This window comes from Rhincodon typus, chromosome 8 (genome assembly GCF_021869965.1).
Source record: "Rhincodon typus isolate 14 chromosome 8, sRhiTyp1.1, whole genome shotgun sequence".
Lineage (NCBI taxonomy): Eukaryota > Metazoa > Chordata > Chondrichthyes > Orectolobiformes > Rhincodontidae > Rhincodon > Rhincodon typus.
Window position 1 is genome coordinate 76032710 of NC_063339.1, and position 14117 is coordinate 76046826.

Consider the following 14117-nt stretch of genomic DNA (forward strand, 5'->3'; position numbering starts at 1 on the left):
TCCCTCCACAAGGTCAGAGTGGGGGTGTTTGCTGATGATTTCACCAGTGTTCAGTGCCAAATGCAACACCTCAGATACTGAAGCAGTCCATGTTTAAATGCAACAAGATCTGGACAAAATCCAGGCTTAGGCTGACAAGTCATGAGTAACAATTGCACCACACAAATACCAACAATAAATAATCTAACCACTGCTTCTTGATGTTCAATGGTGTTACCATCACTGAGTCCCCCATTATCAACTTCCTGGAAGTTATCAGTTAACCTAGCATCAGTACTGGGGAAAATGCTAAGGTCTGTCCTAAAAGATATAATAACAATATACTCGGGAAAACTAATGGGACTGGACGTGGGTTCATGAAAGGCAAATCATGATTAACAAATCCATTGGCGTATTTTGAGAATGTAACTTCTTGAATAAGATAAGGAAGAATGAGCGAATGTAGTGTAAATAGTTTTTCAGAAGGCTTTTGATAAGGTCCCTTGTAAGAAGTTACAGTGGTCAAAGTTAAAGCGCAAGAATTTAGAGGGGTTGATCAGTAACTTCATGGAAGGTATGAAAATTATTATGGTGGTAAATAAGGATAGGCTAGGATTGTTGGAGAATTTCGATGGGCTGATCAGTGGCAAATGCAATTCAATCCGATAAGTATGAGGTGATGTACTTGGCCAGGACAAACAAGGCAAGGGAATTTATGATGAGCAGAAGGTCTGTCTGAATACTGAGGATCAGCGGAACCTTGATGTGTATGTCAACCAGTGCCTTAAGGTAGCAGGACAGGCAAATAAGTGTTTTAAGAAGGTACAGTTGGCTTTTTTTAATCAAGGCATAGAGTTAAAGAAGGAGTATAGTGTGCAGTTCTGGAATCTACATTATAGGAGGGATTTAATTACATTGGTGAAGGTGAAGAGGATTTGCCAGGATGGTCCCTGGCATGGAGACTTACCTTGCAAAGGATACCCATATCCTGTGAAGAAAAAGAAGCCTGAAGGAGACTTCAGGTAAAGGGTGAGTTATGTAAGGAATTGCTTTGTCTTTGCTGAGTTGAATAGACCTATTACAAAAGTGTTTGTTCCCGAGATCTAATGTCTTCTTCCTCTTTTACCATTACTTTTACATGGCTCGGAGGGTGGTGGAGGCTTGCTTTTTGGATTGAAGGCCTGTGACTAGAGGTATGCTGCAAGGAATAGTGCTGGGTCCACTGCTTTTTGCCATTTATATAAATGATTTGGATGTGAATATAGGAAGTATGGTTAGTATGTTTGCAGATGGCACTAAAAGTGGTGGTATAGTGGACACCAAAGAAAGTTACTTCTGAGTACAACAGGACCTTGATCTGATGGGCCAAGGAGTGGCAGATGGTGTTTAATCTAGATTAATGTGAGGTGCTACATTTTTGTAGGGCAAATCACGGCAGGATGTATACACTTAATGATAAGATCCAGGGGAGTGTTGCTGAACAAAGAGACCTTGGGGTGCAGGTTCATACTTCCTTAAAAGTGGAATCACAGATAGACAAGGTAGTGAAGAAGGTATGTGGTATGCTTGCCTTTATTGGTGAGTGCATTGATTAGAGAAATTTTGTGGCTGTACTGAACATTGGTTAGACCACTTTTGTAATACTGTGTTCAATTGTGGTCTCCCTGCTGTATGAAGGATATTGTGAAACTTGAAAAGGTTCAGAAAAGATTTACGAGAATGTTGCCAGCCTTGGAGAGTTTGAAATATAGGCTGGGGCTATTTTTCTTGGAGCATCGGAGGCTGAGGGATGACCTTTATAGAAGTTTATAAAATTGTGAGGGGCATGGATAGTGTGAATGATCTTTTCCCCATAACAGTAGAATCCAAAACTAGAGGGCACAGGTTTAAGGTGAGAGGCGAAAGATCTGAAAGGGAGCTAAGGGCAACTTTTTCACGTGGAAGACGGTACATGTATGGAACAAACTGCCAGAGGAAGTGGTGGAGGCAAGCACAATTACAATATTTAAAAGGCATCTGGATGGGTATGTGAATAGGAATTTGGAGGGAAATGGGCCAAATGCTGGCAAATGCGATTAGATTTATATAGGGTATTTGGTTGGCATGTACAAGTTGGACTGAAGGGTCTGTTTCTGTGATGCACGGCTATGTTCTGCAACAGTTTGCCTGACTTGAAATTAGAAGTTTCAGACAATTGTTTTTGATTCCTATTGAGTTGTATTTCTTTTTCATCTTACAGGTTTTCAGTTCTTGGTTTAAACCATGGATGAAAATTTTCCTGTATGTCCAGAGGCTAAGTACGTACTTCTGTGATGATTAGCACCTGTTTTAGCTTTGTTGTCATTTAAGTAAGCAGTGTACCCACTAAGCTCTTTTAAGAGTAAACAAAAGTTGTTCAACACTTAACCATGCTTTTATTATTATGAGCAAAGTTCTTGTGTTTGCTTGTCATGGAGACAAATGCAGCTTTTCACCCCCCTCCTTCCCTGTTATAACTGGGATTTGTTCCAGTTTGGTGATTGCACCTGGTGGACCAACTACACTTGCATTATGCACCAAGTAGGAGCCCAACGCAAAGATTTATTTCTGTTGGGGGAAAAAAATAGGGAATATCTGTAGAACAATTTGGATGAAGAATTGAAAGTGTGCAGTGGAACCAGTCTTTTGTCTTCAGTGTAAATGCATGTCAAATATAATACCCGGAAGCACTAGAATTAAAATGTGAGCCATTATCCATCACCTTTGTAACTTGTTGGATATAACTAATATCTCCTGACTTGCCAAAGAACTCAAATTTTAATGCAACAGAATTTGAGTCTGGTGCAGAGTTAGATACTGCATAAATCTGGAACCCTGAATGAGTTGCCTTGCAGTGAAAATGATTACAGAATTTTTTTTAAAAAAAATTGTTTGTAGGATGTGAGTGTCACTGGCTGGGCCAGCATTTATTGCCCATCCCTAGTTGCCTTTGAGATGGTGGTGGTGAGCTGCCTCCTTGACCCGCTGCAGTCTACCTGATGTGGGTTGACCCACAATGCCATTAGGAAGGGAATTCCAGGATTTTGATCCAGTGACAGTGAAGGAACGGCAATATATTTCCAAGTCAGGGTGGTGAGTGGCTTGGAGGGGAACTTGGAGTTGTGGTGTTCCCATATATCTACTGCCTTTGTTCTTCGAGATGAAATGGTCGTGGGTTTGGAAGGTGCTGTCTGAGGATCTTTTGAGTTTCTGCAGTGCATCATGTAGATTGTACATGCTACTACTGAGCATCGATGGTGGAGGAAGTGGATGCTTATGGATGTAGTGCCAATCAAATGTTTTGTCCTGGATGGTGTCAAGCTTCTGGAGTGTCATTGGAGCTGCATTCATCCAGGTGAGTGGGGAGTATTCCATCACACTCCTGACTTGTGCCTTGTAGATGGTGGACAGGCTTTGAGGAGTCAGGAGGTGAGTTACTTGCAGTATTTGTAGCTTCTGACCTGTTCTTGTAGCCACTGTGTTTATGTAGGGTGTCCAGTTGAATTTCTGGTCAATGACAACCGCCAGGATGTTGATAGTGGGGGATTCAGTGATAACACCATTGAATGCCAAGGGGTGGTGGTTAAATTGTCTCTTATTGGTGATGGTCATAGCTCAACACTTGTGTGGCGCAAATGTTACTTGTCACTTATCAGCCCAAGCCTAGATGTTGTCCAGATCTTGTTGCATTTGAAAATGGAATTTTTCAGTATCTGAGGAGTTATGACTGGTGCTGAACATTGTGCAAACGTTAGCGAGCATCTCTACTTCTGACCTTATGATGGAGGGAAGGTCATTGATGAAGCAGCCGATGATGGTTGGACTGAAGACACCACCCTGAAGGACTCCTGCATAGATGTCTTGGAGCTGAGATGATTGACCTCCAACAACCACGACCATCTTCATACGTGTCAGGTATGACTCCAACCACCGGAGATTTTGCTCCCGATACCCATTAATTCTAGTTTTGCTAGCTCCTTGATGCCACGCTCAGTTGAATGCAGCCTTGATGTCAAGGACTGTGACTCTTCCATCCCCTCCAGAATTCAGTTCTTTTGCCCATGTTTGGACCAAAGCTGTGATGAGTGGCCCTGGCAGAACTGAAACTGGGCATCACTGAGCAGGTTATTGCTGAGCGGGTGCTGTTGGACAGCACTGTTAACGATACCTTCCATCAATTTACTGATGATTGAGAGTAGACTGATGCAGTAATTGGCTGGGTTGGATTTGTCCTGCTTTTCATGTTCAGGACATACTTGGGCAAGTTTCCACATTGTTGGGTAGATACACCAGTGTTGTACCTGTACTTGAACAGGGGAGTGGCAAGTTCTGGAGCACAAGTCTTCAGTACCATTGCTGGAATGTTGTCAGAGCCCGTAGCCTTTGCAGTATCCAGTGTCTCCAACTGTTTCTTGATATCACGTGAAGTGAATCGAATTGGCTGGAGACCACTGGAGGAGGCTGAGATGGATCATCTACTCGGTACTTCTGGCAAAAGATTGCTTCGAAAGCTTCACCCTTATCTTTTGCACTCTTGTGCTGGGCTCTTCCATCACTGAGGATGGGGATATTTGTGCAGCCGCCTCGTCCAGTGAGTTGTTTAATTGTCTACCACCATTCATGACTGGAGGCAACAGGACTGCAGAGTTAAATCTGATCTGTTGGTTGTAGATTTCTTTGCTATGTCTATCATTTGCTTCTTAAGCTGTTTGGCATGCAAGTAGAGCCGTTTGGTGGTTTCACCAGGTTGACACCTCATCTTCAGGTATGTCTGGTGCTGCTCCTGGCATGCACTTCTGCACTCTCCATTGAACTCAGGTTGATTGTCTGGCTTGATGGTAATGGTTGGTTGGGGATATGCCAGGCCATGATGTTATAGATTGTGCTAGAGTACAATTCTGCTGCTGTTGATGGCCCACAATGCCTCATGGATGCCTGGTCTTGAGTTGCTAGATCTGTTCTAAGTCTGTCCCATTTAGCATGGTGATAGTGCCACACAACATGATGGAGGGTATTCTCGATTGTGAAGGCTGGATGTTGTCTCCACCGGGACTGTATGGTGGTCACTGTCATGCATCTGTCATGGACAAATGCATCTGCAGCTGGCAGATTGGTAAGAATGAAGTCAAGTATGTTTTTCCCTCTGGTTAGTTCCCTCACCACGTGCTGCAGACCCAGTCTAGTGGCTATATCCTTCACTGATCGAGCTGATCAGGTCCTAGTACTGCTGCCGAACCACTCTTGGTGGTGGACATTGAAATCCCTCACCCAGAGTACATTTTGTGCCCTTGCCGTCCTCAGTGTTTCCTCTAAGTGTTGCTCAACATTGAGGAATATTGATTAATCAACTGAAGGAGGAAGGTACATGGTAATCAGCAGGAGGGTTCCTTAACCATGCTTAGCCTGAAGCCATGAGATTCATGGGGTCCAGAGTCAATGTTGAGGACTCCCAGAGCAACTCCCTCCTGAACGTGTATCACTGTGCTGCCACCTCTGCTGGGTCTGTGCTGCCGGTGAGACAGGACATATCCAGGTGGTGTCTGGGACATTGTCTGCAAGATACGATTCCATGAGTACAACTGTCAGGCTGTTGCTTGACTAGTCTGTGAGACAGATCTGCCAATTTTGGCACTAGCCCCAGAAGTTAGCAAAGAGGACTTTGCAGGTTCAACAGCGCTGTTTCTGCTGGTGTCTTTTCCGGTGCCTCGCTCGATGCCGGGTAATTGGTCTGGTTTCGTTTCTTTGAAACTTTTGTACCAGTTGTACAACTGAATGGCTTCTAGGCCATTTTCAGAGGGCCGTTGAGAGCCAACCACACTGTCTGGTGTCACATGTAGGCCAGACCAGGTGAGGTGGCAGATTTCCTTCCCTAAAGGACATTAGTGAACCAGAAGGATTTTTCTGACATTTGACAATGATTTCATGGTCATCAGTAGATTCTTAATTTCAGATTTTTTTTAAAAATTGAATTCAAATTCCACCACCTGCTGAGGCGGGATTTGAACCCGGGTCCCCAGAACGTTTGCTGAGATTCTGAATTAATAGTCTAGCGATAATACCACCCACGAAGTAAAAAAAGATGGCACTTTAAATTACTGTATGAAAGATTGACTCATAATGAATGTAGGCAAAAAATTTCTCGTGCAACTGGAAGCTGATTATGTGTATTGCTGCCAAAGTTTATGAAAAGATACAGAACTGGCTTAGCCGTAGGAAACAGAGGGTAGTGGTGTAAGGATGCTTTTCAGATTGGAGGGTTGTGGCTAGTAGTGTTCCTCAGAGATCAGTGCTGAGACCTCTGCTATTCATATTCTATATAAATGATTTGGAGGAAAACATAGCTGGTCTAATTAGTAAGTTTGCAGACAATACAAAGATTGGTGGAGTTGTAGCTACTGAAGAGGATTGTCAGAGGATACAGCAGGATTTCTACATCAGTTGGCAGTATCAGCAGAAAAATGGCAGATGAAGTTTCTTCTGGACAAATGTGAGGTGATATGTTTTGGAAGGTGGAAATTATACAGTAAATGGCAGAACCTGCAGGAGTATTGATATGCAAAGGGATCTGGGTATGGGAGTCCACAGATCATTGAAGGTGGCAACACAGGTAGATAAGGTAGTAAGAAACGCTCATAGCATGCTCGCCTTCACTGGAAGGGGCATTGAGTGTAAGGTTAGGCAAGTTATACTGCAACTTTATAGAACTTCAGTTAGGCCACACTTGGAATATTGTGTACAATTCTGGTCACCATGCTACCAGAAGGATGTAGATACTTTGGAGAGGGTATAAAAAAGGTTTACCAGGATGTTGCCTGATATGGGGGATTTTGGCTATGTAAAAACGTTGGATAGACTGGGTTTGTTTTCACTGGAACACTGGAGGTCGAGGGGTGACCTAATAGAAGTTTATAAGATTGTGAATGGCATGGATAGAGTGGAAAATATGAGGCTTTTTTCTCAGGGTGGAGGAGTCAATTACCTAGGGGACACAAGTTCAAGGTGTGAGGGGAGGGTAAGTTTAAAAGAAATATGTGACACAAGCTTTTCACACAAAGGGTGGCAAGTGCCTGAAATGCATTGCCTGAGGAGATGGTGGAAGCAGACGTAATAGCAGCATTCAAGAAGCACCTGGACAAATAGATGAATAGGAAGGGAATAGACGGATAGGGATCCTGTAAGTGAAGACAATTTTAGTATGGAAGGGCAAAATGTGAAGGCGCAGGCTTGGAGGGCCAAAGGGCTTGTTCCTGTGCTGTATTGTTCTTTGTTCTTTTTGAGATTTGGTCTTAGAACAAATAACTACATGTTATAATGCATGAGAAGAATGTTTGGATTAGTTCTCATGTGGCCTCTGGTCAAGGCATGGTCATGCTGAATGCACCAGGGAATTGTGAAATGACGAGCTTTTCTTTTAAAATAAAACCAGGCAAGTTGACTCTGGTCAAGGGATTCCTAGGGGAATTAACCATGGGTTCACCATCTGAAAAGTCGGAGTTGAAAAAGATGCAACGTGTGGACAAGTTATTTCTGTTTGCAAGGGTCGGGGTCACGTGTGTAAACATAGGTGGCTTCTAATACACAAAGAAACCCCACACTGCAACCCCAATTGATGATCTAAATTAGTCATTGGTGTAATCTTTAACACATTGTTTAGCAATTGTTGTCCAGTCATGGAATTGTATCTCATGTTTGGAGTTTTGCACATATGGGCTAATTGACTATCGTCAGTATTACATAAGAGAAAGAATAGACCAGGTGTGGAGCCTTTTCCAACACAGGAGTGTTACAACTTTTTATTGATTGCTGTGACGCTTGTCCTGATCAAGTACAATGTTCTTGTACAGAACCCCTTCCTTATGTCCATCTGTAGTATTGTTGTCTTGGGATGGTTATCTTTTGTCAATTTGTCCAGTATATCTCCTCCAATGATATGACATTCTGTATTAACTGTTAAATCCATGGTTCCCATCCTGATTTATGTATGATATGCTTTGGCAATTCTATTCACAAGTATATATTCATCTACCACTTGATACCCACCTGTAGCTTTGTACAACCGTCAACCTTGATCTTGTGATTAATGCTAATCTGTCAGTCTGCTCCTCCATGACGTATATAGTAAATGAATCAGAATGTTTTGCAATCGAACATGAGCAAATCAAAAGAATAAGTCCTGACCTCTCCCAAGAAGGTTCGTGGCATATCCCCAATTTCATTCCTCTTCCTGATGCTAAATTTGATAATAGCCAGACTTGTGTTTTGATTTGTATGGTGCAGATTTCAAATCAAGATCAATGCATCTGTCAGTAAAACTGTGTTTTGGTCACCTGCACTGTCCACATTTTCATCTTCAGATACCAATATCTTATAGTTGTCTGTCATGCTGTCTGGATCTACTTCATCTTTGCCATATTCAAACTTTCTTTTAAACCTTGTCTGTAAAATTCATTTGGGATATGACTTAAGCATATTGTAACTTTAATGTATTAAAGAATTTTATTAACTGTTCAATAATTGTTCAGTACATAATCTTGAAGCAATCTGTTATGTGGCCTTTGGAAATGTATCATGAAGAAAAAAGATATCTAGGTTTAAAGAACTGCTACTGTGCAGTATGTAAGACATTTATTAGCATAAGGTCCATACTATACCTGCATGTCTGGCTGGTGAATGTGGAACAATTTTATTCATTCGAATGAACAGTTGGCATTGGAAAGGTAGAAAAATGTTAATGATTCTGGTAAAGTTCATCTTGATGAATGCATACAGTCCACCAGCAAAATCGATTTTGTTTTTCTGGTTGGGCTTCAAGACTGTTGTTTTTTTTTTTCTTCAGATTTTGCTGTTTGCTTTTGCTTATTTTCCTGTTTTTTTTACACTATTGCTATTGTACTTCTAAGGTTACAGATTTTGGGATGGTAAGTCATGAGTGCTGGGAAGCTCCTCTACTACGGATGTGTTAAACACCTCCATCAGTATTTCCCAACTAAACTTAATCACTTCCAGTTATACCTCACTATTTTGGTGTTCAGTTCTGAAGACAAACCATTGTCTTCTCTCTTCATTATATTCAGTCTTTGGAAAGATATGTATATAGTTCACATTATAAATCCTCTTCAAAGTATTTTTCCATATTTCCCACATCCGTCTGACAAACGAAATTTTCAAACATTGACTGTTGTGAATGTCACGAATTGTGTTTTTTTTTCCAAAGTACTTGTAAAGACAAAATTGCAGCTTTCACCACTGCGCAATCAATTTTTTGACCAAATGAAGCAAATTAAAAAGATCACAGTAGTGTTGAATTATAAATGGTTCTAATGCTACCTTTTTCTTCTCAGTGCTGAAATCCAGGAAGGGAAATGCAAGAGAAGACAATCGGGTGTAAGTTTTTGATTTAGTTATTAATTCTCTTTTGCATGGTCTAAAGTGCATTCAAAATATTTGAAAAATTTTCACACTGTTTTACATGCAACTCTTGCTGTGCTCACATGCCTGAATTGTGCATCACAAATGACAGCAACTGAAGAATCCAGTCCAAAACATAAACCTCTCCCTTTCAGATGCTGACTGACCTGACGTGTGTTTCCAAGTTTAGTTTTTTACTGAAGTATGTCTCCTTGTCACGTGCTGTTGAAATTCAGTTAAAGATGCAGTGAATGCAGTTTGAAATCTCAATCTCAATAGTTTAAATTAAAAGTTTATAATAAAAAGTCGAATGAGGCCTCAACATGACCACAAAGGATCTAACAACTCCTGATATTTAATTGTACCTGTGTTGGTTTGCCTATTTGAATATGAAGGACTGAAGATTTGAAAAATCTATGTTCAAGGCAGCTCTCTTGTTGATGGATCAACCTGTATCTGAGCACCATGACACACTAGTGTTGTAAGTTTGATGTAATCCTTAAACTGCATGAGTCATTTGCAGAACTTTGTGCACAGACAAAACATGATCTCTTAGCCTAGTGTACACTTATAGTAAACTATGATGAGTGCTTTCGCGATAGTAATGTACAATGTGACCATGATCAAAATTCCAAATCATTAAAACATGCAAGAAAGTTTGTCATTTAATTCTTATTCGCTGCAACAGGAAATGGCAAAAAATAATTTTTCTACAGCGAATTTACAAAAACTGCATTGTAACACATATTGTGCACTAATTAACATTTATCACTTGACCATCAATAGCATTAAAAATGTACAAAATATTTCTAATCATCTGTTGAAGTGACCGTTGTAACTGTATCATTAATTGTATAAAGGTATTATATAATAAAACCTATGATACAAAATGAATATCTGAAAAGGACATCTCTGTTACAGTGATGGAGCCATCAAGTGGCCACCTGTTTGGTGGTCGTTAGCTGGAAATCTGTTTGTCAGTTTTCAAACTTTTTTTGTCAGATTTTATAAAGATGAACCTCACCACAGAAACATTAGTGACTTTCAGGAAGCTGTGCAAAAAAATGTTTAAAAACCCATTTTAATCATATTCCATTGCAATCATGTGAATGGAAATTCCATTAAGAGGATGAGCAGACGCTCAACTTCAAAAAAGAAAAAATATGGAACAGTTGGGAATTTGAATTTACTTCTAGCCTATCTTGATAACTATCATTAAGGCAGAGGACCGTCCGCAGCCAACATTAGCATGGTTTTGCATCTTTTACAGGGTTATTATTGGCTACACTCTCATCTTGTTTTCTATCAAATTATTTGATTCTAAGGGATTACTTTAATTGCATTGACATTGACATTTTTAAATGTATTCACTTTGATGTCCATCTACAATGAGAACTAGAGTTTATTAAATCATCTTGGAATATTGCTCCAATATGAAGAGTGTCTCAATATGATAGTTAAAAAGTATAACTACCAAATGGTAAAATAATTTATAATGTCCTTTGCTCCAGCATTGATGTCAGGTAAATTATAAAAGTTTAAATGCTAAAGTAATTTCAGTATTGAAAAAATACTTGTAATCGACTGTTAGTATATTACTGCTTGTATTTCATTTCACTTCCTGATTTTTTTTTTGCTGAATTGATGTATTTAAATAAATCTTTACACTGTTTAGTAAAAAATGTATACAACGGTGCATCAACTTTTTGCTCCATCTGTGAAATTGCAATACATGTTCAGTGTTTTAAGTTGTCCCGAGCTTTTACATCCAATCCAAAAATAAGGGATGGCAGGATAGAGGAACACCATTTTAAGCGAGCACTTGCCTAGCATCAATTCCCAATTGAACTGGATGCTCCTGACTATTCATTTGTCTTCTCGGTTATACCAATTTAGATCGTACAGACTGCACAAAAATTTGCAGTTATTGAAAGCTGCTCTGTGTTAAAGGCTTAAAGTAATATGTTGTTTAAAATTGCAGCTAGTCATTAAATTTAAGCCAAATTAGTGACTGACAAATGTTGATGCATAAGTTCAATAACATTTTTTTGCCTTTATTCTATGTCTCCCACCCTCCTCCCCACATCAAGATTTTGAAAGTTTCGAGGAGCCCACTTCGAACTTTGAAAGAAGCTGAAACTAGTCAGAAGGTAACCAAGAATTACCAAGATAAGCAAATCTGTAGAACTGTTGGGATTGCAAATAACAAAACTTGGTGTAGTATGTAATTTGTGTCCACTTCATTACAGATTTACAATGTAGATGTACCTAGCTTTTGACATGGGAAAATTGGCAGAGGAGAGCTATGTAAGCCTACATGTTATGCTGATGAATTGATTCTACACAACAATGGGTGCTAGGAACCATACTGAAACCCATTTGAAGTGACTATAATTGATGTATGATAGGACCTCCAAGCATATCAGTAAAGAACAATTGAGACTGGAATGCTTTGGAGACTGTTACTTGCCACAGAGCTTGCATTTCAATTTAACACTGCACCCTAGTCCTGGGGGACTCTTCTATTTCAGTAAGTATTTTGAATCAACCTGTTCAGATATGTTACGAAGTATCGCTGGAGCAAGTGGAACTTCATTCCAAGCCTTCTGGTCCAGAGGTAGTGGCACTATGACTGTGCCACAAGAGCCCCATACATGTGAGGATTTTTATACCATCCTGCTCAAATGGGCTGTACTACACTACCAGGACAAGTAGGGCTTAAACCTTTGGTCTTCTGCTTCAGAGGTGGGAACACTACTACTGCACCACAAGACCAGCACACATCTGAGTCAATATTTTCTAAGATGTTAAGGCACACCTCTGCAGCAGTCTTGAACATAAGCCTCCTGGCTCAGAGGTAGGGACACTACCACTGTACTAACACTGTACACACGCAAGTATATTTTTCATCAACTTGTTTAATTGTGTTATGATTCACCGTTTGGTGAAGGTGGAACATGATTACAAGCCTTCTGGCACATAGGTAGGAATATTACTACTTCACAAAAGCCCTTATACACATCTGAGAAGGCATATTTTGTAACTAACCCGTCTAGGGATGTTATCTCACACACTCCTGGAGCAACTGGAATTTGAACCAGGGTCTCCTGGCTCAGAGGTAGGAACACTACCACTATGACAAGAGCTCTGAGTAAGTATTTTCTAATCAATACCCATTTCTTACCTTCAGCTACTAGTTATTTAACATCCATCAAAAATAACCAATTGGATACTATCAGTTCCACTTTTTTTGAGTTAAATTAATATGCAAACAAGACACTATTGCTAAATTGAAGTGATCATAAATACATAGATAGTACAATCAACTTCAATGTACACCATATCATCTCATATTTAAAACAAAAATACATTTCCATAAGATTGCAATACATTTGAGTTCCTATGATTCATAATAAAAAAGCATCCCTCTGACAAGAACATCATCAATTTGACTTTTTCTTTACAAAAGATGCCAGCCCAAATGAATAATTGGTGACTTGCATTACCCGTTTTTGTTTTGGAAATTTTCTTTCAAAGATCTTGCTTATATTTTGGAATCCTCAACCTCCTTTCCATGACTCTTTGTCAAGTATGATGTGGAGATGCCTGTGCTGGACTGGAGTGGACAAGGTCAAAAATCACACAACAATAGGTTTCTTTGAACAGGCAAGCTTTTGGAGCTCAGCGCCTTTCTCATTTTTGGCCTTTGTCAAGTACACATTGTCCAGAATGAACAGTGATCAATGTAGCATTCGATACACTCATTTTGTTCCCTGACAACCACTTAAATAGGAGTTTCTTTAAAGTACTTGATGAATTCATAGCACAAGTGTATCATCAGGCTGAGGTTGATTAAATGGCAAGTAACGTTCATCCTACACAAGTGCTCGGTCATTCCATCTACAACAAGAGAATCTAACCACCAACCCTTTGATGTTCAGTGGCATTATCATTGCTGAATTGCCAAGTATCAACATCCTGAGGGTTACTGTAGACGAGAAACTGAACTGGACCACCCATATAAATATTGTCTATAAGAGGAGCCACAAGGAGTTGTGTAATATGTAACTCCTCCTGTCTCTACACTCCTGTCTGTCTATCCCCCATTTACAAGGAACAAGTCAGGAATGTGATGCAATATCTTCGACTTTCCTGGATGAGTGCAACTCTTACAACAGTCAAAGCTTGACACCATCTAGGACAAAGCTGCTTGCTTGCTTGGCATCCCATCCACAACCATCTTTCACCAATTCAGAGTGGTAGCAGAATCTACCATCCACAAGATGCACTTAGCAAGGCTTCTTTGACCACATCTTCAAGCCTTTTACTACCTAAAAGGGCATGGGCAGCATATGCTTAAGAATACTACCACCTGCAACTTAATCTCCAAGTCACTATCCCTTCTTGGAACTGTACCACAACTTCTTCATTTGTTACTGGTCAAAAATCCTGGAACTATCTTCCTAAGAGCACTATGGGTGTTTTGACATTGTAAGGACTGCATGGATTTAAGATGGAAGCTCGCCACCATGTTTTGGTGGGCAATGTGTTTGCCTAGTCAGTGCTGCCCACATTGCTGTGAAAAAATATTTTTTTTAAAAACTTTGATTCCCAGGTAAATGAAAAACATTTATCACTAAATATTTTGAATCCTGCTGAACTTAAATAACCATTGGGAAGATTAACATGTGAGCCATCTCTTAAAAATTACT

General features: G+C 40.1%; 1 protein-coding gene across 1 annotated transcript in view; it reads left to right on the forward strand.

Moving 5' to 3' along the window:
- Nucleotides 1-14117, forward strand: part of knl1 (kinetochore scaffold 1) — a 95836-nt gene that overhangs the window by 4318 nt on the left and 77401 nt on the right. The window contains exons 2-4 of the mRNA XM_020526688.2: nt 2219-2276; nt 9339-9381; nt 11496-11555. Of these exons, the coding sequence (XP_020382277.1) occupies nt 2242-2276; nt 9339-9381; nt 11496-11555 (138 nt within the window). The 5' untranslated portion in view covers nt 2219-2241. The remainder of the gene's footprint in view (nt 1-2218; nt 2277-9338; nt 9382-11495; nt 11556-14117) is intronic.